The sequence below is a fragment of the Carcharodon carcharias genome, chromosome 1 (assembly GCF_017639515.1).
Source record: "Carcharodon carcharias isolate sCarCar2 chromosome 1, sCarCar2.pri, whole genome shotgun sequence".
NCBI classification, from domain to species: domain Eukaryota; kingdom Metazoa; phylum Chordata; class Chondrichthyes; order Lamniformes; family Lamnidae; genus Carcharodon; species Carcharodon carcharias.
This window is the reverse complement of record NC_054467.1, coordinates 226,318,387-226,342,172: the sequence shown is the minus strand read 5'-3', so window position 1 is coordinate 226,342,172 and position 23,786 is coordinate 226,318,387. Positions and strand designations below refer to the sequence as shown.

The 23,786-nt window shown below is 43.7% G+C and overlaps 1 protein-coding gene across 2 annotated transcripts in view; it reads left to right on the top strand.

The window, feature by feature from the left end:
* haus1 (HAUS augmin-like complex, subunit 1) overlaps positions 1–23,468 on the top strand; it is a 52,733-nt gene extending 29,265 nt beyond the window's left edge. For both annotated transcript variants that reach the window (XM_041191494.1, XM_041191501.1), the window contains exons 5-9: positions 11,124–11,247; positions 12,621–12,686; positions 16,026–16,097; positions 16,268–16,315; positions 22,296–23,468. In XM_041191494.1, coding sequence (XP_041047428.1) covers positions 11,124–11,247; positions 12,621–12,686; positions 16,026–16,097; positions 16,268–16,315; positions 22,296–22,373 — 388 coding nt within the window. In that variant the 3' untranslated portion in view covers positions 22,374–23,468. The remainder of the gene's footprint in view (positions 1–11,123; positions 11,248–12,620; positions 12,687–16,025; positions 16,098–16,267; positions 16,316–22,295) is intronic.
* The last annotated feature ends 318 nt before the right edge of the window (positions 23,469–23,786 follow it).

Genomic DNA, 23,786 nt, shown 5'->3' with positions numbered 1-23,786 from the left:
GTTGAGGAGACCACATTGGGAGCAATGAATGCAGTAGACTAAGTTGGGGGAAATGCAAGTGAAATGCTGTTTCACTTGAAAGGAGTGTTTGGGCCTTTGGACGGTGAGGAGAGAGGAAGTGAAGGGGCAGGTGTTGCATCTTTTGCGTGGGCATGGGGAGGTGCCATAGGTGGGGTTGAGGAGTAGGGGGTGATGGAGGAGTGGACCAGGGTGCCCAGAGGGAACGATCCCTATGGAATGCCGCCTGGGTGGGGGTGTGCGGTGAAGGGAAGATGTGTTTGGTGGTGGCATCATGCTGGAGTTGGCGGAAATGGCGGAGGATGATCCTTTGAATGCGGAGGCTGGTAGGATGATAATTGAGGACAAGGGGGACCCTATCATGTTTCTGGGAGGGAGAAGAAGGTGTGAGGGCGGATGCGCGGGAGATGGGCCGGACACGGTTGAGGGCCCTGTCAACGACCATGGGTGGAAAACCTCGGTTAAGGAAGAAGGAGGACATGTCAGAGGAACTGTTTTTGAAGGTAGCATCATCAGAACAGATGCAACAGAGGCGAAGGAACTGAGAGAATGGGATGGAGTCCTTACAGGAAGCGGGGTGTGAGGAGCTGTAGTCGAGATAGCTGTGGGAGTCGGTAGGCTTGTAATGGATATTGGTGGACAGTCTATCACCAGAAATCGAGACAGAGAGGTCAAGGAAGGGAAGGGAAGTGTCAGAGATGGACCATGTGAAAATGATGGAGGGGTGGATATTGGAAGCAAAATTAATAAATTTTTCCAGGTCCGACGAGAGCATGAAGCAGTACCGAAGTAATCATCGATGTACCGGAGAAAGAGTTGTGGGAGGGGGCCGGAGTAGGACTGGAACAAGGAATGTTCCACATACCCCGTAAAGAGACAGGCATAGCAATTAGCACATTCGTTTAGATAATATCACCACCTTCAACACCTCTTTGTTCTTTTGTCTGTGACATCTTTTGATTATCTGGTCCTATCACTGCTTGCTTGTCCCTACAACCGCCGCCCCCCCCCCCCCCCCCCCCCCCCCACCTTAAACCAGCTTATATTTCACCCCTCTCCTTGGATTCACCCAGTTCTGCTGAAGGGTCATGAGGACTCGAAACGTCAACTCTTTTCTTCTCCGCCAATGCTGCCACACCTGCTGAGTTTTTCCAGGTAATTATGTTTTTGTTTTGGATTTCCAGCATCCGCAGTTTTTTGTTTTTATGTTCCAGTGAAGCCCAATGCAAATTGAGGGACAGCACCTCATCTTCTGATTAGGCATTTTACAGCCCTCCAGACTTAACATTGAGTTCAATAACTTCAGACCATGAACTCTCCTCCATCTTTACCCCTTTTTAAATCCATTTTCAAATTTAGTTTTTATTTATTTATATCCTTTTTTATCCTTTTTCCCCCAACAACCCCCCACCCTCCAAAACAGGGCCATCTGTCACTTGTTTCTATGTTGTGCTTTCACAGAGCGCTGACCCTTGTTCTGCTATTAACACATTCTGCAATCTTACCTTTACCACTATTAGCATTTCCTTTAGTGTTTAACAATACCATTAGCACTCCCTTTGAATTGTGTCCTTGACATCTTTGTCAATCTCTCATGAGCTCCACCTTTCCCTGACCTTCTATTTTGCTCCACCTGCTCCACTCCCTCTGAAAAGGTATAAAATCGATCACATTTCTATTTCCCTTTAGCTCTGAAGAAGAGTCAAATGGACTCGAAATGTTAACTCTGTTTCTCCCTCCACAGATGTTGCCAGATCTAATGAGTTTTTCCAGCATTTTCTGTTTTTATTGCTACAATAGTAGTTCATGTCCACTAGAGGGAGTGTTACCGCTTTCTCAGGATGCCAAGAGCCTCTTGTGGTGAGATAGTCTATCAAACCAACACCATTAGCAGAGCCATTATATTTTAAGTGTGATCTGCAAGTGATACATCATGGAAGCTGTGGAAAATTTTTCCATTTCCCATTTCCTCGCTCTGTTATTCCATGGGTTTCTCTTCTCTGTTCAAAAGCAATTTTTATTATATTTATATAGCTCCTCTTTGATGTAGCAAGTCACACCAAGGTGCTTCAAAAGTGTTGCCAAACAAAATTTGACACTGAGCCACATAAAGAGATGTTGGGCCAGATGATCAAAGGTTTGGTCAAAGAGGAAGGTTTTAAAGAGTGGAGGGCTTTATGGAGGGAATTCTAGAGCTTAGGGCCTAGGCAGCAAAAGGCATGGTGAAGTGATGAAAATCGGGTTGTGCAAGATGCCAGAATTGGATGAGCGCAGCATTCTCAAAGGGATATGGGGCTGGAACAGATTAGAGGTAAGGAATGGTGAGGTCTTGAAGGAATTTGAAATCAACGTTGAGAATTTAAACATTGAGGATTTACCATAAGACCATAAGATGTAGGAGTAGAAGCAGGCCATTTGGCCCATCAAGTCTTTGGCTCATCTTCAATGAAATCATGGCTGATCTGAAAATCCTCAACTCCACTTTCCTGCCTTTGGCCTCTCTCTTCCTTTTTATATATTTAAAGAAGCTCTTATTATCTGTTTTTATATTACTTGCTAGTTTACCTTCAAAGTTTATTTCCTCCCTCTATTTTTTTTGGTCATCTTTTGTTGGTTTTTAAAACTATTCCAATCTTCTGGTTTACCACTAAGCTTTGCCACTATGATACCAATTTGATACTATCCTTAACTTCCTTGGTTAACCATGGTTGGTTTATCCCCTTCCTGGAATCCTCCTTCCTCACTGGGATATATCTATGTTGTGAGTCTGAACTATTTTCTTAAACTGATATTTCACACTGGGGTAGAAGATGCAGTTCTGTGTTTTGTTATGAGTGCAAAGTTTTATAAGATGGTAATGTTTTAAACTGTCTCTTTTAATTCAAGGTAAAATGGAGTAGTGGAGAGGGAAATGTGATCTCCACTAGTTCTGCCTGGCAATAAGCCTAAGTGAGCTGGTTGCCATGGGGACCGGGAGCCCAGGTCAAGTTCTATTGAAACCCAAGTGCCAGATTTAACACCTGAAACAGAGGGAGAGAAGGTGGTTCTTGCTGCTTGCAGACTTAATGAGTCAGAGACTGGACATAGTAAGAAGAGACAGAAGCTGCTGTAAGCAGCAGGGAAAAAGGCAGTTCTCTGTTAGCCACCAGGCAAGGTGGGGATGGGAGCAGAGGCTGTCCCTATTAAATTTAAGGGTGTTAGAAAATTCGCCCTGGCATGTCTGGGAAAAGGAATCATTGGAGCGGGCCTTGCTGCTAGAAGTCAGTTCAGGGATTCCCAGAAGGCTGAGGGAAATGACTATTCAGCGAAATGGAAGGAGGCAAGCCTGTTGGAAGCTGGGAGTAACTTTGGACACAAGAACACAAGAAATAGGAGCAGGAGTAGATCACATGGCTCATCGAGCCTGTGCTGTCATTTAATATAGTGATCTTGGGCTTCAACTCCATTTTCTTGACTACTCCTCTTAATTCCTTGAGAGAGCAAAAATCTGTCTATCCCAGCCTTGAATATATTCAGCAATGGAGCATCCACAATCCTTTGGGGTAGAGAATTCCAAAGATTCACAACCCTTTGAGTGAAGTAATTTCGTCTCGTCTTAGTCCTAAATGATTGGCCCCTTATCCTGAACTGTGCCCTGTGTTTTAGAATCCCCGACCGGTGGAAACAATCTCTCAGAGTCCACCCTATCAAGCCGCTTCAAAATTTTATAGGTTTTAATGAGATCACCTCTCATTCTTCTAAATTCTAGAGAATATAAGCCCAATTTGCTCGACCTCTCATCCCAGGACAACCCCCTCATCCCAGGCACCAATTAGTGAACCTTCGCTGTATTGCCTCCAATGCAAGTATATCCTTTCTTGAAGGACTGCTTCCTGTAAAGACTACGGTTCTTCAGAGAGAGCGGCATAATCTATAACACGGCATTACAAAAGTTAAGGAGGCACTAATACACTAATGTTTTATATTTACTCAAATAAAAACAAAAAATGCTGGAATTACTCAGCCGGTCAGGCAGCATCTGTGGGGAGAAACAGTTAATGTTTCAGGTTTATGACGTTTCTTCAGAACTTATCTTCATATAAATACTTTAATCAGTTCTGATGAAAGGTCATCGATCTGAAACGTTAACTATGCGCCTGACCTGCTAAAGTATTTGCAGCATTTTTTGTTCTATTTCAGATTCCTAGCATCGCAGCATTTTGCTTTTGTATAGACGTTTATTGGATGTTGATTTCAGTTTTTGTTACAGTAAAAGTCTAAAAATGTGAAATCTTGTCATGTGATTTTTTTTGCCTCAGTCACTTGGAATTCAAATCTCTTTTTAAAAGTTTTTGGTCTCTGCAGTTTTTGGCACTGCAGATAGCCTAGATGAATATAGGAAGTGCAGGGACGAAGTAAAAAAGGAAATAAGGCAATCAAAGAGAAGGCATGAAAAAAGATTAGCAAGTAAAGTTAAAGATAACCCAAAGATGTTTTACCAATACATTAATGCTAAAAGGTTAGTTAAGGAAAAAGTGGGACCTGTCAGAGATGAAGATGGAAACTTGTGTGTAGATGCAGAGGCTGTGGGAAGGGTTTTGAATGAATATTTTGTCTCCATGTTTACAAAGGAAAGGGAGAATGTAGATATAGTAGCCCAGGAGGAACACTGTGAGATATTGGACGGGATAGTCATAAAGAGAGAGGAAATACTCAAAGGGTTGAAACCCTTGAAAGTTGATAAGTCACCAGGGCCAGATGGATTGTTTCCAAGGCTGCTGAAAGAAGTCAGGGAGGAGATAGCAGATATAAAAACAAAAAAACTGCGGATGCTGGAAATCCAAAACAAAAACAAAAACAGAATTACCTGGAAAAACTCAGCAGGTCCGGCAGCATCGGCGGAGAAGAAAAGAGTTGACGTTTCGAGTCCTCATGACCCTTCGACAGAACTTGAGTTCGAGTCCAAGAAAGAGTTGAAATATAAGCTGGTTTAAGGAGTGTGTGTGGGAGGCGGAGAGAGAGAGAGAGAGAGAGAGAGAGGTGGAGGGGGGGTGTGGTTGTAGGGACAAACAAGCAGTGATAGAAGCAGATCATCAAAAGATGTCAACAACAATAGTACAAAAGAACACATAGGTGTTAAAGTTAAAGTTGGTGATATTATCTAAACGAATGTGCTAATTAAGAATGGATGGTAGGGCACTCAAGGTATAGCTCTAGTGGGGGTAGGGAGAGCATAAAAGATTTAAAAATATTTAAAAATAATAGAAATAGGTGGGAAAAGAAAAATCTATATAAATTATTGGAAAAAAACAAAAGGAAGGGGGAAACAGAAAGGGGGTGGGGATGAGGGAGGGAGCTCAAGACCTAAAGTTGTTGAATTCAATATTCAGTCCGGAAGGCTGTAAAGTGTCTTGTCGGAAGATGAAGTGTTGTTCCTCCAGTTTGCGTTGGGCTTCACTGGAACAATGCAGCAAGCCAAGGACAGACATGTGGGCAAGAGAGCAGGGTGGAGTGTTAAAATGGCAAGCGACAGGGAGGTTTGGGTCATTCTTGCGGACAGACCGCAGGTGTTCTGCAAAGCGGTCGCCCAGTTTAAGTTTGGTCTCTCCAATGTGGAGGAGACCACATTGGGAGCAACGAATGCAGTAGACTAAGTTGGGGGAAATGCAAGTGAAATGCTGCTTCACTTGAAAGGAGTGTTTGGGTCCTTGGACGGTGAGGAGAGAGCAAGTGAAGGGGCAGGTGTTGCATCTTTTGCGTGGGCATGGGGTGGTGCCATAGGATGGGGTTGAGGAGTAGGGGGTGATGGAGGAGTGGACCAGGGTGTCCCGGAGGGAGCGATCCCTACGGAATGCCGATAGGGGGGGTGAAGGGAAGATGTGTTTGGTGGTGGCATCATGCTGGAGTTGGCGGAAATGGCGGAGGATGATCCTTTGAATGCGGAGGCTGGTGGGGTGATAAGTGAGGACAAGGGGGACCCTATCATGTTTCTGGGAGGGAGGAGAAGGCGTGAGGGCGGATGCGTGGGAGATGGGCCGGACACGGTTGAGGGCCCTGTCAACGACCGTGGGTGGAAAACCTCGGTTAAGGAAGAAGGAGGACATGTCAGAGGAACTGTTTTTGAAGGTAGCATCATCGGAACAGATGCGACGGAGGCGAAGGAACTGAGAGAATGGGATGGAGTCCTTACAGTAAGCGGGGTGTGAGGAGCTGTAGTCGAGATAGCTGTGGGAGTCGGTGGGTTTGTAATGGATATTGGTGGACAGTCTATCACCAGAGATTGAGACAGAAAGGTCAAGGAAGGGAAGGAACGCAAGCTCCAACAACTCATTGACACCAACACCCATCTAGGACCCTCCACCGCTGCCTGTCGCTCGGTCCCCACCCTTTCTTCCAATCCCAACCCCAGCCGTGTATTCACTATACCCCTGACCTTCCCCTCTCCAATGCTGAACGTTCAGTGCTCAGCAAAGGACTTAGTTTCATACCCTTACGCCCTCACCTCAATGAATTTCGGGCTCGGCATGATGCTGAACTCTTCTTCCGCCGTCTTCGTCTCCGGGCTCACTTCTTTGGGCAGGAGTCCTCTCCCAGTTCAACGGATCCTTTTACCCATCTCCAATATTCTCCCTCCACCTGGACCCCTCCCTCTGGATTCTTACCTTCTCTTGATCTTTTCATTGAGAACTGTCGGCGCGACATTAGTCGTCTCAATTTCTCTGCTCCTCTCACCCATTCTAACCTGTCCCTCTCTGAACTTACTGCACTCCATTCTCTCAGGTCCAACCCTGACATTGTCATCAAACCCGCTGACAAGGGTGGTGCTGTTAGCACATTCGTTTAGATAATATCACCAACTTTAACTTTAACACCTATGTGTTCTATTGTACTATTGTTGTTGACATCTTTTGATGATCTGCTTCTATCACTGCTTGTTTGTCGCTACAACCACACCAACCCCCTCCACCTCTCTGTCTCTCTATCTCTCCGCCCCCCACACACACACCTTAAACCAGCTTATATTTCAACTCTTTCCTGGACTCGAACTCAAGTTCTGTCGAAGGGTCATGAGGACTCGAAACGTCAACTCTTTTCTTCTCCGCCGATGCTGCCAGACCTGCTGAGTTTTTCCAGGTAATTCTGTTTTTGTTTTGGATTTCCAGCATCCGCAGTTTTTTTGTTTTTATATCGTGGTGCTGTTGTTGTCTGGCGCACTGACCTCTACCTCGCGGAGGCTGAGCGTCAACTCGCAGACACTTCCTCCTACCTCTCCCTGGACCATGACCCCACCACTGAACATCAAGCCATTGTTTCCAGGACTGTCACTGACCTCATCTCCTCTGGGGATCTCCCCCCCACAGCTTCCAACCTGATAGTCGCCCAACCTCGGACGGCCCGCTTCTATCTCCTACCCAAAATCCACAAACAGAACTGCCCCGGTAGACCGATTGTCTCAGCTTGCTCCTGCCCCACAGAACTCATTTCTCGTTATCTTGACTCCCTTCTCTCTCCCCTTGTCCAGTCCCTTCCCACCTACATCCGTGATTCCTCTGACACCTTACGTCACATCAACAATTTCCAGTTCCCTGGCCCCAACCGCTTCCTCTTCACCATGGACGTCCAATCCCTCTACACCTCCATCCCCCACCAGGATGGTCTGAGGGCCCTTAGCTTCTTCCTCGAACAGAGGCCCGAACAATCCCCATCCACCACTACTCTCCTCCGTCTGGCTGAACTTGTTCTCACGCTGAACAATTTCTCCTTCAACTCCTCTCACTTCCTCCAAATAAAAGGTGTGGCTATGGGTACCCGCGTGGGCCCCAGCTATGCCTGTCTCTTTATGGGGTATGTGGAACATTCCTTGTTCCAGTCCTACTCCGGCCCCCTTCCACAACTCTTTCTCCAGTACATCGATGATTACTTCGGTGCCGCTTCATGCTCTCGTCGGGACTTGGAAAAATTTATTAAATTTGCTTCCAATGTTCACCCCTCCTTCATTTTCACGTGGTCCATCTCTGACACTTCCCTTCCCTTCCTTGACCTCTCTGTCTCAATCTCTGGTGATAGACTGTCCACCAATATCCATTAGAAACCCACCGACTCCCACAGCTATCTCGACTACAGCTCCTCACAGCCCGCTTTCTGTAAGGACTCCATCCCATTCTCTCAGTTCCTTCGCCTCCGTCGCATCTGTTCCGATGATGCTACCTTCAAAAACAGTTCCTCTGACATGTCCTCCTTCTTCCTTAACCGAGGTTTTCCACCCACGGTCGTTGACAGGGCCCTCAACCGTGTCTGGCCCATCTCCCGCGCATCCGCCCTCACGCCTTCTCCTCCCTCCCAGAAACATGATAGGGTCCCCCTTGTCCTCACTTATCACCCCACCAGCCTCCGCATTCAAAGGATCATCCTCCGCCATTTCCGCCAACTCCAGCATGATGCCACCACCAAACACATCTTCCCTTCACCCCCCCTATCGGCATTCCTTAGGGATCGCTCCCTCCGGGACACCCTGGTCCACTCCTCCATCACCCCTTACTGCTCAACCCCATCCTATGGCACCACCCCATGCCCACGCAAAAGATGCAACATCTGCCCCTTCACTTCCTCTCTCCTCACCGTCCAAGGACCCAAACACTCCTTTCAAGTGAAGCAGCATTTCACTTGCATTTCCCCCAACTTAGTCTACTGCATTCGTTGCTCCCAATGTGGTCTCCTCTACATTGGAGAGACCAAACGTAAACTGGGCGACCGCTTTGCAGAACACCTGCGGTCTGTCCGCAAGAATGACCCAAACCTCCCTGTCGCTTGCCATTTTAACACTCCACCCTGCTCTCTTGCCCACATGTCTGTCCTTGGCTTGCTGCATTGTTCCAGTGAAGCCCAACGCAAACTGGAGGAACAACACCTCATCTTCCGACTAGGGACTTTACAGCCTTCCGGACTGAATATTGAATTCAACAACTTTAGGTCGTGAGCTCCCTCCCCCATCCCCACCCCCTTTCTGTTTCCCCCTTCCTTTTTTTTCCAATAAATTATAAAGATTTTCCTTTTCCCACCTATTTCCATTATTTTTTAAAAAAAAACACCCCCACTAGAGCTATAGCTTGAGTGCCCTACCATCCATTCTTAATTAGCACATTCGTTTAGATAATATCACCAACTTTAACTTTAACACCTATGTGTTCTTTTGTACTATTGTTGTTGACATCTTTTGATGATCTGCTTCTATCACTGCTTGTTTGTCCCTACAACCACACCCCCCTCCCCACCTCTCTCTCTCTCTCTCTCTCCGCCCCCCCACACACACACCTTAAACCAGCTTATATTTCAACTCTTTCTTGGACTCGAACTCAAGTTCTGTCGAAGGGTCATGAGGACTCGAAACGTCAACTCTTTTCTCCGCCGATGCTGCCGGACCTGCTGAGTTTTTCCAGGTAATTCTGTTTTTGTTTTTGTTTGGGAGATAGCAGATGCTCTGAGGATGAATTTCCAATCTTCATTAGATACAGGTGAGGTACTGGAGGACTGGAGAAATGCAAACGTAGTTCCATTGTTTAAAAAGGGATCAAAGGAAATGCCAAACAATTATAGGCCAGTTAGTCTTACTTTGGTGGTGAGCAAATTAGTAGAATCAATCCTGAGAGATTGGATTAACTGTCATGTGGAAAGGCATGGACTAGTCAGAGATGGTCAGCGTGGATTTGTTAAAGGAAGGTCTTGCCTCACAAATTTGATTGAATTCTTTGAGGAAGTGACAAGAAGGGTTGATGAAGGTAGTGCAGTGGATGTTGTGTACATGGATTTTAGCAAGGCATTTGACAAGGTCCCACATTGCAGATTCGTCCGGAAAGTAAAAGCCCATGGGATTCAGGGTAATGTGGCAAACTGGATAAAAGGTTGGCTTTGTAACACGAAACAAAGGGTAATGGTCGATGAATGCCCTTGCGAATGGAAAGTTGTCTCAAGTGGTGTTCCACAGGGCTTGGTGTTGGGACCCTTGCTGTTTGTGTTATATATTAATGATTTGGACGTAAACATGATTGGGAAATTTGCAGATGACACAAAGATTGGCCGAGTAGTAGATAGTGCAGAGGATAGCCATAATCTCCAAAACAATATAAATGGGTTGGTGGAGTGGGCAGTAAAGTGGCAGGTGGATTTTAACACAGAGAAGTGTGAGGTCATACATTAGGGAGGTCAAACAGTTACAGGGATTACACAATAAATGGGAATATACTAAGAGGGGTAGATGAAGCGAGAGATCTTGGCGTACGAGTACACAGGTCCCTGAAGGCAGCAGTTCAAGTAGACAAGGTTGTAAGTAAGGCATATGGAATGCTCTCCTTCATTGGCAGAGGTATAGAATATAAAAGTAAGGATATAATATTGGAATTGTATAAAACACAGGCGAGGCCACAACTGGAGTATTGTGTGCAGTTCTGATCACCACATTACAGGAAGGATGTAATAGCTCTGGAGAGAGTGCAGAGGAGGTTTACAAGAATGTAGCCAGGGTTAGAAAAGTGTAGCTATGAGGAGAGATTGGATAGGTTGAGGTTATTTTCCTTAGAACAAAGAAGGCTGAGAGGTGACTTGATTGAGGTGTACAAAATTATGAGGGGAATAGATAGAGTGGACAGGATAAAATTATTTCCCTTGGTGGAGAATTCTAGAACCAGGAGACATAGATTCAAGATAAGTGGCAGAAGGGGTAGGGAGGCCATGAGGAAGAACATTTTTACGCAGAGGGTAGTGGGTGTCTGGAATTCGCTGCCCAATTTGGTGGTAGAGGCAGAAACCCTAAACTCTTTTAAAAAGAACCTGGATCTGCACCTTAAGTGCTGTAAGCTGCAGGGCTATGGGCCGGGTGCAGGAAAGTGGGATTAGAAAGGGCACCTGAGTGTCCTTGGGCTGGCATGGACAAGATGGGCCGAATGGCCTCCTCCTGTGCTGTAACATTTCTATGGTTCTATGAAGATAGAGGAGCTGCATCTGCATCTGATCTCTGTCTCATGGTGACCGTTATACAAATAATGACAAAATGTACCATTCAGTAGTACTGACATCACATGGCCCGAGGGAGGTGAAATTTCAGCATGTGTAATGCATTGTCTTATTTTAAGGGATTTACTGACGACAGATTCCAATCTCATTGAAGCAAAGGCAAAAGCAGAGTGTAAAAAGCAGAATGCGGACTTCTTCATAAAAAAGATGAATGAATGGAACCAACTAAGCCAAAGTTTAGAGGTCAGTGTTATGATTACGGTTTCAAGGCTGATTGCCTAGCACTCCAGCCGACAGCTATCCCTGGAATGGGTTTTATCAGTTTTCGGATGGATTAGCTAGTCCTGAGAACTCCAGAAACTCAAGCAGCCCAAAACTTTATTTTACATTTGGCCGTTGATCATGTTGTGTATCCCAGCTCATATGAGGTTGAATGCGAACAGAGTGGATTGAATTTGATGTTCTTCACAGCAGCAAAAAGGCTTTTTGGGGAGCATTGAAAGTGCTAGAATTGGTTTCAACTGGGGACATTAGAAATGAACCAGGGCTATTCAGGGTTGAAGGTGCATGTGTTTGGATGTTGGGTCAGGACAAGATCAACTTGGCTCTGATGCCTGCTCCTGTGGCCAAATGGCCAGTTGACTTTCACTGTACAGGTTTATCTACAAAAAAAACTACGTGGGAGAGGTACCAAACCCGACGTTGCTACTTATTTCCAAGCATCCGTCGGTGCTGTTCTGTAAACAGTCACTGAGGTTCTGGACAACAGCTTGAACTTGCTTATATTTTTTCTCCTCTTCTTCCTGTGAGAAACCTTTGGCATTTCTCCACTGTGGAATGGCTGAGGTTAGAAACACAAGCAATTCATTAGAATTGGATATCATGACTTCCATCCATTGATATCTTGCTACTAATAGTGAAGTGTGGACATTGGATGAGGACTTTGATTAAACATCCCCTGTACCCTGCCGTTCAGAATTGGTGTCACAGAGTCACAGAATAGTACAGCACATGAAGCCATTTGGCTCATCTTCTTGGAAACCCCCATTTAAAATTGTAGACCAGCAGGAAGTCTGCACTTTCAGAAGAAGTGCGGGGGTGGGAGGAAAGAGTTCAAAATTATTCACTAATACTAGACACTAGGTGAGCCCAACAGTGTGAGGAAGCTCGAGTAACATCCGTGGGGGTACAGTTAATAATGTTATATTGCTTTTAAAGAAAATTGGGCAATATTTTTAATATGGTGATAGAATCATGCAATAGATAGCAGGGTAGGAGAGATAGCAGAATGAGTTATTTTAAAAAAAAGGGCTGAATGAGCTTGCAATTTTGAAAATTGCAATTAAATGTAAGAAATGGAAGCATTTTTGATATCTCATTCTGCCTTTCAGGATTTTTATTTCATGCTGCTGCCTGCCCCACCCCCCACTCTTCTGTTACTGTGTGAGATATTTGCACTTTGCTCTGTACCTTACCAAGTACCTTACCATAGAAGGGAAATGGAAAGAGTGAAAACCTATTGCAATGTAACTTGTACTTGTTCCCTCTTTCCTGTTTTGAGACTTTGAAATGTTACTTTTAAGTTTAATCTTTGATAATCCATTTTTCTTTGAAAGAATGATCTAAAGCAGGTTGGATTTGACGCATCTCTGGATCATCAATCGCTAGTGGAACTCTCTGAGGTGGGTATGAGAGTGTGCCTTGTTAGAAGAGTCAGTACTTGCACTCTCTGTGTTTTGTTGGCAAAGTGCTAAGAATATTTTAATTCAGCAATAAATCTGACCAACCGTTTATCCTGATTTAGCCTCCTTGGACCTGAACCAGATTGTCTGGCAGCAAAATGGTTAGGGGCCAATTTGGGGCAGCGAATGTGTTGAGAATTTAAGATAAGGAAGAAAAAGTGTGCTTAAGACAGGTGTCAGGAGGGAAATACAATTGAAAACCAAGCTGAATATAAAAAGTTCAGAGGAGAGGTGAAGAAGCAAACAAGAGAAGCAAAGAGTGAGCATTAAAAGAGATTGGCAGCTAGCATAAAGTGGAATCCTAAAGTCTCCTATAGGCATATAAATAGTAAAAGGTGGTAAAAGGAGGAGCAGTGTCGATTAGGGACCAAAAAGGGGATTGACACGTGTGGGCAGAGGGCATTGCTGAGGTATTAAATGAATGCGTTGCATCTGTCATTATGAAGTAAGAAGATACTACCCAGGCCATGGTAAAGGAAGACATAATTCGGACACCAGATGGGTTTAAAATTGTAAAGGAGGAGGTATTGGATACGTTATCTATACTTAAAGTTGATAAGGTACCAGGACCAAATGTAATGCATTCAAGGATACTGAGGGAAATGAGAGTGGAAATTGCAGAGACTGGCCATAATATTTCAGTCTTCCTTAGACTTGGGTGGTCCAGGAGGACTGGAGGATTGCAAATGTCATACCCTTTTTCACAAAAGGGTGTAAAGATAAGCCTGGCAACTACAGCCCAGTCAGCTTAACTTCGGTGTTGGGGAAACTTCCAGAAATAATAATTTGGGATAAAATTAATAGTCACATGGACAAATGTGGGTTAATTAAGGAAAGCCAGTTTTTAAAAAAAATTCATTCAAGGGATGTGGGCTTCACTGGCCAGGCCAGCCTTTATTGCCCATCCCTAATTGCTCTTGAGAAGGTGGTGGTGAGCTGCCTTCTTGAACCGCTGCAGTCCATGTGGTGTAGGTACACCCACAGTGCTGTTAGAGAGGGAGTTCCAGGATTTTGACCCAGTGACAGTGAAGGGACGGCGATATAATTCCAAACCAGGATAGTGAGTGGCTTGGAGGGGAACTTGCAGTATGGATTTCTTAAGGGATAATCGTGTTTAATTAATTTGCTGGAGTTTTTTGAAGAAGTAACAGAGAGGGCTGTTGAGGTCAATGCTGCTGATGTGATGTGCATGGACTTCCAAAAGGCATTTGATACAGTGTCACACAACAGACTGGTGAACAAAGTTATAGCTCATGGAAGAAAAGGGTAAGTGACAACATGGATGCAAAATTGGCTGAGCAACAGGAAACAGAGGGTAGTGGTCAATGGATGTTTTTCTTGCTCGAGGATGGTTTGTATTGGAGTTCCCCAGGGGTCAGTGTCGGGATCCTTGCCTTTCCTGATATATATTAATGACCCATTAATGCAAATAACATGCATGCCATGCACGTAACATTCTGTGCCAGGCAATGACTATCTCCAACAAGAGAGAACCTAACCATCTCCCCATAACATTCATTGGCTTTACCATCGATGAAACCCCCACTATCAACATCCTGGGGAATGTTGACCAGAAACTGAACTGTGGCTACAAGAGCAAGTCAGAATTCTGCACAGAATAACTCACCTCCTGAATCCATAGAGCCTGTCCACAATCTACAAGGCACAAGTCAGGAGTGTGATGGAATACTCTCCATTTACCTGGATGAGTGCAGCTCCAACAACATTCAAGAAGGTCGACACCATCCATGACAAAGCAGCCCACTTGATTGACACCTTCAACATTCACTCCCTCCTCCGCCAGTGTACAGAGGCAGCAGTGTGTACTGTCTACAATATGCAGTGCAGCAATTTGCCAAGGCTCCTTAGACAGCAGCTTCCAAACCTGCGACCTCTATCAACTAGAAGGACAAGGGCAACAGATGCATGGGAACTCCACCACCTGCAAGTTCCCCTCCAAGTCACTCACCATCCTGACTTTGAAATATATCGCTGTTCCTTCACTGTTGCTGGGTCAAAATCCTGGAACTCCCTCCCTAACAGCAGTGTGGGTGTACCTACACCAAATGGACTGCAGCGATTCAAGAAGGTGGCTCACTACCACCTTCTCAAGGGCAATAAGGGATGGGCCCTTATAAAAATCTGGCTTAGCCAGTGACGCCCTATCCTATGAAAGAACAAAAAAAAGACCTTGGTTTGCAGGGCACAGTTTTAAAGTTTGCGGATGGTACAAAACTTGAAAGCATTGTGAACTATGAGGAGGATAGTGTAGAACTTCAAAGGGACATAGACAAGTTGATGGAATGGGCGGATAGGTGGCAGATGAAGCTCAATATAGAGAAATGTGAAGTGATTCATTTTGGTAGGAAGAACATGGAGAGACGATATAAAATAAATGGTACACCTTTAAAGGGGGTGCAGGAGCAGAGGGACCTGGGTGTTAATATGCATAAATCATTGAAAGTGGCAGGACAGGTTGAGCGAGCAGTTAATAAAGCATACAATATCCTGGGCTTTATAGAGGCATAGAGTACAAGAACAAGGTTATGTTGAACTTGTGTAAGTCACTAGTCCAGCCTCAGCTAGAGTAATGTGTCCAATTCTGAGCCCTGCACTTTAGGAAGATTAGAGATGGTGCAGAAAAGATTCACGAGTATGGTACCAGGGATGGGGAACTTCAGTTATGAAGATAGATTGGAGAAATTAGGACTGTTTTCCTTAGAGAAAAGAAGGTTGAAAAGAGATTTGATAGCGGTACTCAAAATCGAGGGGTCTGGCCAGAGCAGATAGGGAGAAACTGTTCCCACTCGTGGGAGATACGAGAACAAAAGGGCACAGATGTAAAGTAATTAGTAAAAGAAGTAAAAGTGATATGAGGACTAGCTTCTCTACACAGCAAGTGGTTAAGGTTTGGAATGCACCGCCTGAGAGTATGATGGAGGCAGGTTCAACTGGAGCATTCAAAAGGGAATTAGATGTTATCAGTATAGGAAGAATGTGCAGGATTACAGGGAGCAGGCGGGGGAATGGTACTAGGGGAGTTGCTCATTCGGGGAGCCGGTGCAGACAAGATGGACCAAATGGCCTCCTCCTGTGCTGTAACAATTCTTTGATTCTGAGTGTCTATCAGCCTGCATTGCGCAGGCACCAGATCACTTTGTCTCTCAACTACTGATTTGGGAGTGGGTGGTGGAAGGTGGTGATGTGGGAACAATTTCTGTCAAACAGCGTGGTAAGTGGAATTTGTTGAGCCTGATGTTCTGTGTCTTTGTGTTATAGAGGCTGGAAAATGTGAAGAAGGAAGTAGAATCTTTGAATGCAAAACTGAACTCCTACCTTAACTTAACACCCGTAAGTGCTCTGTATCTATTTTACAGGCAAGATTAGGAACTGGATGGGGAGTTGAAATTCTGTCCCAAATGCAACTTGTCTTGTGCCATTAATTAAAATGTTACCTCTAATTCTTTGTTTCTGTGTGAGAGTAACTCTTTATTTTGTAGTGTTGAACTTGTGTTTTGCAGAATGTCTACAGTGCCAAAGTGAAAATTGAGGAAACAAAACTGGAGCTGGTCAGTGTTTACTTTCCTATCTGTTTATGACTAAACAGATATTATCTTTTTAATGTTAAGACTGCACATCTAGTCTGGGCAGATTCCAGACTCCAAATGCAAAACAATTTTAATAATGCTGGGTGCTGTTATTCCACACCCTCTTGTTTCCTGCAACAGCATTTGAGGCAGCAACCACCCCCAAGATCACTGATCTGAGGACATAAAACATCAGTATCTGATTGCTATCCAGACAGTGTGGATATAAGGTGTTGAATTGGCTGCAATAGTCTTCACAATGGAAACATGTTGACAGTGACTGCTCCACCATTCTTCTAAACTTTCTGCAGCCTAAAAACAATAAGCACGTTTTTTGTTTGAAAAAAATAGTTAAATTGTGATTGATCTCTGCCTGTGTTCACATAATAAGAGAAAATGAGGTTGTTATTTACAAAACAGTTTATTTTTCTTCAAAGACATGATGCCCCTTTCCCTTTGAACTAGTTTCTTGCTTTGTTGAATTTAGTTTCACTCAACCCTGGTAAAAATTGTCTCTGCTCAAGAAGTTTAGGGACAGGCTGATAGAAAATTTCTGGTAGTGCTACAATGAAAATGGTCACCAAGGTGTCCAGGATGGCCTGTGATGCCCACTCCCATGTACCCACTCAATATAGCTTTATTGGGTAATTAAAACTGACATCCCAACAATAAAGGTCAAAATTGTACATCTTTCCTAGTTCTCCTTCACAAACACTGCATCCAGAACTAGTTTAAGCTTAGAATTGTACTTTTCTAACTTTATCATTGCATATTTCTGCAATCGGTCATTATTCTGGTATGAGCACCCTTCCCTCTGGATGTGCCTAGTTGTTTCCTCTTTGACCTCTTTGCTGGAGATTACAGTTACAAATCAATGTCTGACTGTTGCTCTGTGGTGTTGCAGACATATACCCCTGTGCTTTACGCTGCTGTATCTATTTTTGTGTGATGTTGCTTCTAGTCTGTATTGTTGAAGCAAATTGAGTATATTTTGTCTTAAAGAGGATCTTTTTCATCTGGATTCCGCTGAAATTACCCAGCCTAAAAGGCCTCATGCTCAGTAGCTTTATGCCTGTAAATTAGAAAACAGATTTTCAACTGCAACAGCATTTGAGGCAGGAAACTCCCCCAAGATCATTGATCTGAGGACATAAAACATCAGCATCTGATTGCTATCCAGGCAATGTGGATATAAAGTTGAATTGGCTGTGATAATCTTCACAATGGAAGCGTGTTGACAGTGACTAGCTCGGCCACTTCTTTTCAAATGTGCGCGTGGGACATTCTGCAAATATTAACATGTTTCTGGGGCTCATGTTCCAACTTTCAAGAGATGATGTCAGCAAAACAAAGGAAAATAATACTGTCACTTAGGAAAAATACAGAAGCTTGATGACCATGCAAACTCCGTAGGGTTCGGGATCCCATTTTGAAAGCAAAAGATTTAGTTTTAGCTATAAACAATGGGCAAGGCATTTGAATGCAGTTAGTAGCCAAGGAAGCATAACTCAGCATGGGATTGCATCTCTTATGATAGAAGAGAAAGATGAGGGAAAAAGAACACTTGCTATTATGGTCAGGTAGGCTGTGGTACAGTTTGTGTTAATAGATACTTGATACCATCCAGGACAGAGCAGCCTGCTTGGTTGGCACCCCATCCACCTTCAACATTCACTCCACTACCAATGCACAGTGGCAGCAGTGTATACTATATACAAGATGCACTGCAGCAATTCTGCAAGGCTTCTTCGACAGCACCTTTCAAATTCGTGACCTCTACCACCTAGAAGAATAAGGCAGCAGATGCATGGGAACACCACCACATGTAGTTCCCCAGCAAGCCGCACACCATTCTGACTTGGAACTATATTGCTGTTCCTTCACTGTTGCTGGGTCAAAATCATGGAACTTCTTCCTATTTACTGTGGGTGTTCCTATAACACATGGACTACAGTGGTTCAAGAAGGACTCTCATCATCACCTTCTCAAAGGTCAATTAGGGATGGGCAGTAAATGCTGGTCTAGTTGGTGATGCCTGCATCCCATGAACGAATAAAAAAAACAGAATCATAGATAGATACAGCACAGAAGGATGTGCATTATGCCTGTGTTAGTTCTTTGAAAGAGCTATCCAATTAATCCCACACACCCACTCTTTCCCCATAGCTTTGCAATTTTTCCCCCTTGAAGTATTTGTCCAATTCTGTTTTTCAAAGTTACTAATGATTCTGCTTCCATCACCCCTTTAAGGCAGCCATTCAGGACTATTAGGCCATAAGACCATAAGATGTACAAGCAGAAGTAGGCCATTCGGCCCATCGAGTCTGCTTCGCCATTCAATGAGATCATGGCTGATCTGATAATCCTCAATTCCACTTTCCTGTCTTTTTCCCAATTCTCTGCTTTCTATCCCTTAGCTAGTTTTGTATCCAAACAACACTGCCCTTTTAATCCCATGGGCTTCAGTTTTGCTTACAAGTTGATTATATAGGAGCTTGTCCAACTTTTGAAAGTTCATTTTCACAACATCAACAGCACTACTCTCATAAGCCCCCTTTATTACTCCATCAAAGAACTCAATCAAGTTAGTGAAATGTGATTAGCCGTTAACAAAATTGTGCAGTTTTTCAATTATTTACCCATATTTTTCCAACTGGAGTTCAAAGTAGGGAGGTGTGAGGTCATCAGCTTTGAACCTGAGAACATGTCAAGGTATTTTGTCAATTCAAAGAATAAGAGAGATTTTGAGATCCAAGTACAAAAATCATGAAAAAGAAACTTGGTGGACAGGCACAGAAAATACTTAAAAAGGCTAATCGAACGTTGGCCTTTATCTCAAAGAGGGCTGGAATACAAAATGGTGGAAGGTATGTTACAACTGTAGAAAAGCTTGGTGGGACCCATTTGAAGTACTGCAGTCAGTTCCATGCAGCACATCTGGAAGGATTTATTGGCCTGGGAGGGGGTGCAATGCTCATTCACCAGAACGATACAGAGGAAAAGGGATAAATTATGAGGATAAGTTTTAATAGATTGGCTTGCATTCCCTTAAATATAGATCATTAAGGGTGAGCTGATTGAAATGTTTATGATTATGAATGGGTTTGTTAGGGTAAAGAGAGAGTCTATTTCCTCTAGTGGGAGTGTTTAGAACAGGGTGGCATAACCTTAAAATTAGCTAGGCTGTTCAGGCAGGATGTCAAATCATTTCTTTACACGAAGAATAGTGGAAAAATTGAACTTTTTCATTGCTGAGACTATGTCAATTGAAAAATTCAAAACTGAGATTGATAGATTTTTGTTTGGCAAGGTTGTTAAAGGGTATGGAACCAAAGCAGGTAAATGGGAATTAAGTAACAGAAAGACAAATCAGACTACTTTCTGATTGGCAATTACTGCCTTATCACTGAGTCATCAGCAAAGTGATAGAAGGTGTCATTGGCAATATTATCAAGCATACTTACTTACTCAGCAATAAACCTGAGCTTGAGTTTAGCCAGGGCCATGTGGCTCCAGACCTCATTACATCCTTGGTCCAAACATAGTCAAAAGAGCTGCACTCAAGAGGTGAGCTGAGTGATTGCCCTTCATATCAAGGCATTTGATTGAGTGTGATATCAAGGAATTCTAGGAAAATTAAAGTCACTGGGGACCATCGGGGAATATTTTCCACTGGTTGGAGTCATACCTAGTAGACAGAAAGATGTGGTTGTTGGAGACCAACCATTTCAGCACCAGGTCACAAACAACAATTCAAAGCACATCATCTAGCACTTCACAGGAGCAGCTATTAAACAAATTATGGCACTGAGCCATATAGGAAATGATAATCACAGGTGACTAAAAGCTTGGCAAGGAGCAAGGTTTTGCGCAGTGACATAGAGAAGTGAGGGGGAGTGGTGGAGTAACCTGGATGGGATTTCTGGAGCTTGGGGCTGAAGCCACAGAAGACTAGGCCAGTGGAGTGATTAAAATTGGGGATATCCGAGGCCATAATTAGATGAGCGCAGATAGATCGGAGGATTAAGGGGCTGAAGGAGATTACAGAGATAGGGAGGCGAGGCCATGGAAGGATTTTAAAATAACAATGTCCATATGCAACAATAGAGGTCTACAGCACAGAAAAAGGCCCTTTGGCCCACCGAGCCTGCACCGGTCAAACAAGTACCTAACTATTCTAATCCCATTTTCCAGCACTAGGCCCATAACCTTGTATGCCATGGCATCGCAAGTGCATATCCAAACATTTCTTAAATGTTCTGAGGGTTTCTGCCACTACCACCCTTTCAGGCAGTGAGTTCCAGAATCCCACCACCCTCTGGGTGAAAAAATTCTTCCTCACATCCCCTCTAAACCTCCTGCCCCTTACCTTAGATCTATACCCCTTGGTTATTGATCCCTCCACCAAGGGGAAAAGTTCCTTCCTGTCTATCCTATCTATGCCCCTCATAATTTTATACACCTCAATCATGTTCCCCCTCAATCTCCTCTGCTCCAGAGAAAATAACCCCAGTCTATCCAATCTCTCCTCATAACTAAAACTCTCCAGCCCAGGCAACATCCTGGTAAATCTCTTCTGTCTCTAGTGCGATCATATCCTCCCTATAATGTGGATTCCAGAACTGCATGCAATACTCTAGCTGTGGCCTAACCAGCGTTTTATACAGTTCCAGCATAACCTCCCTGCTCTTATATTTGATGCCTCGGCTAATACAGGCAAGTATCCCATGTGCCTTCTTAACCACCTTATCTACCTGTCCCGCTACCTTAAGAGACAGGTGGACGTGTACACCAATGTCCCTCTGATACTTGGTACTTCCCGGGGTCCTACCATTCATCGTGTATTCCTGTGCCTTGTTCTGGATTTGGAAAACATTCAGATTTGCGCTGATAAGTGGCCAATAACCTTCACGCCACACAAGTGCCAGGCAATGACCATCCCCAACAATTGAGAATCAAAAGCACCTCCTCATGACATTCAATGGCATTACCATCAACATCCTAGGGGATTACCATTGGCCAGAAACTAAACTGGACCAGCCAGATTGTGTGGCTACAAGAGCAAGTCAGACTGGGAATTTGGAAATTCGTAACTCACCTCCTGACTCGCCAAAGCCTGCCCACCATTTACAAAGCACAAATCAGGAATGTGATGGAATACTCTCCACTTGCCTGGATGAGTGCTGTTCCAATAACACCCAAGAATCTCGACACCATCCAAGCCAAAGTAACCTGTTTGAATGGCACCCCATTCACCATCTTAAACATTCATTCCCTCCACCACTGAAAGCACAGTAGCAGCAGTGTGTGCCATCCAAGAGATGCACTGCAGCAACCCACCAAGGCTTTTTCAACAGCATCTTCCAAACCTGTATCACCTTGAAGTACAAGAGCAGCAGATGCATGGGAGTTCCCTTCCAAACTACACACCATCCTGACTTGGAACTATATCACTGTTCCTCCACTGTCGCTGGGTCAAAATCCTGGAACTCCCTTCCTAACAGCACTGAGTGTACCAACTCCCGATGGACTGCAGTAGTTCAAGAAGACAGCTCACCACCACCTCAAGGGCCATTAGAGAAGAGCAACAAATGCAGGCATGGCCAGTGATGTTCAAATCCTGTGAAAGAATTTTAAAAAAGGATTTGCTTGCTTCCACTGGGACTCTCTGCAGTGGACACCATTAGCAACTGACAGGAAAGCTGCATGATTACTGACCATAACCTTTCCCCTCTACATAAATTACTCTCTCTAGTTGGGAGGGAACCTGCTGTTACCTAGTCATTGAGACTTGCATAAATGTGGCTCAGGAATGACTTGTCTGCTTTTGTTTAATTGAGCAGTTCTTAGTAAATTTTATTTGTTCCGTGATAAAGTAACAGCAAACAAACTGAAGGTGCTCTGTAAAAAGACACGAATAATGTTTGAATATTATCTTTTGAAAAATAAATTTTTCTTCCAGAACAAAGTTGATCGTCTTCTTTCTGAGAAGATGGATGATCTGAGGTGTGCATCACCTGAACTGAATCTACTCAAATGAACTACAAACTGATATCGGATCAAAATTCTCTTTCCTAACATGAGTCATCTTAAAAATGCATATTGTTTCTATGCCTGTAACTTTGACTAGCAATCTAAAACAATGGAGTTTATTTTTTTTTAAAGTTTGCAATGTTAATGAAAGGTTTGATCATAAATCGCTCATCAACTGAAGATGCTGTTTAAAAAATGTCACCTTGCTTGTAGCTATTGTTCTGCCAGCTTAAGGTGAAGCCTCTACGGTGTCATGGGGCTTCCATATCGATTATTCCGTGTTATCTCAATAATTCTCTATTTAAATTACAATGGCTGGTGAGCTCAATGAGGTTGCAGGCAGTGATCATGTAGTCTTGGATTTAAAGTTTTGGAAGTGCCAACAGTTGATATTTCTGATGGGAGTACACTTCTCTTCTCCATCTTCCCTTCTTATTTCCATCTCAATTTTATCCTTTTCAATGTAGTTTGAAGAATTGACTATGGTCTGCATGTATCTTATGAATTAGTGTTGGCGGGTTGTTTTATGGTGGGGAGAGGCCATCATAGTCAAGCTTGATTCTATCTTCTCTCACATCCTTTTCTGCTAAACAGAAATAGACTTTTTTTGCCCCTAGTCTAGGGAAATAGGCTAATTACAACGTTTCCAGTATTAACCATGCTCACATCACCATTTTGTTTGAACTTGGTGCCTTTCTGATTTTTATGCCCAATCTCGCATTGTGTAGTTATTTATAGTTATTAGGGAATGTATTCTCCATTTCATGTTTGTATGTGCCTTGTCTTTGTCTGAATACTGCTGAGTTGTTTTAGATTTCTTGTATCTATACCATCTCTGTTCATTTCAGTGACAGAACTGCAATAGATAAGTACTTTATGGCAGACTTTGACTATTTACTGTCTTGGTTTAATGCTGTACTTTTACCATAGGATGTATGCATACAAGAATGAGAAAATATTCAATCCATTGAACTTCAGTGTATCTTAGCTCTACTATTATGCTTTACTCAAATGTTGTCAAATGAGCATTTTGTCAAGTCCTCGTCCCTAATTGCATCGGCGGAGAAGAAAAGAGTTGACGTTTCGAGTCCTCATGACCCTTCGACAGAACTTGAGTTCGAGTCCAGGAAAGAGCTGAAATATAAGCTGGTTTAAGGTGTGTGTGTGGGGGGCGGAGAGATAGAGAGACAGAGAGGTGGAGGGGGTTGGTGTGGTTGTAGCGACAAACAAGCAGTGATAGAAGCAGATCATCAAAAGATGTCAACAACAATAGTACAATAGAACACATAGGTGTTAAAGTTAAAGTTGGTGATATTATCTAAACGAATGTGCTAATTAAGAATGGATGGTAGGGCACTCAAGGTATAGCTCTAGTGGGTTTTTTTTTATATAATGGAAATAGGTGGGAAAAGGAAAATCT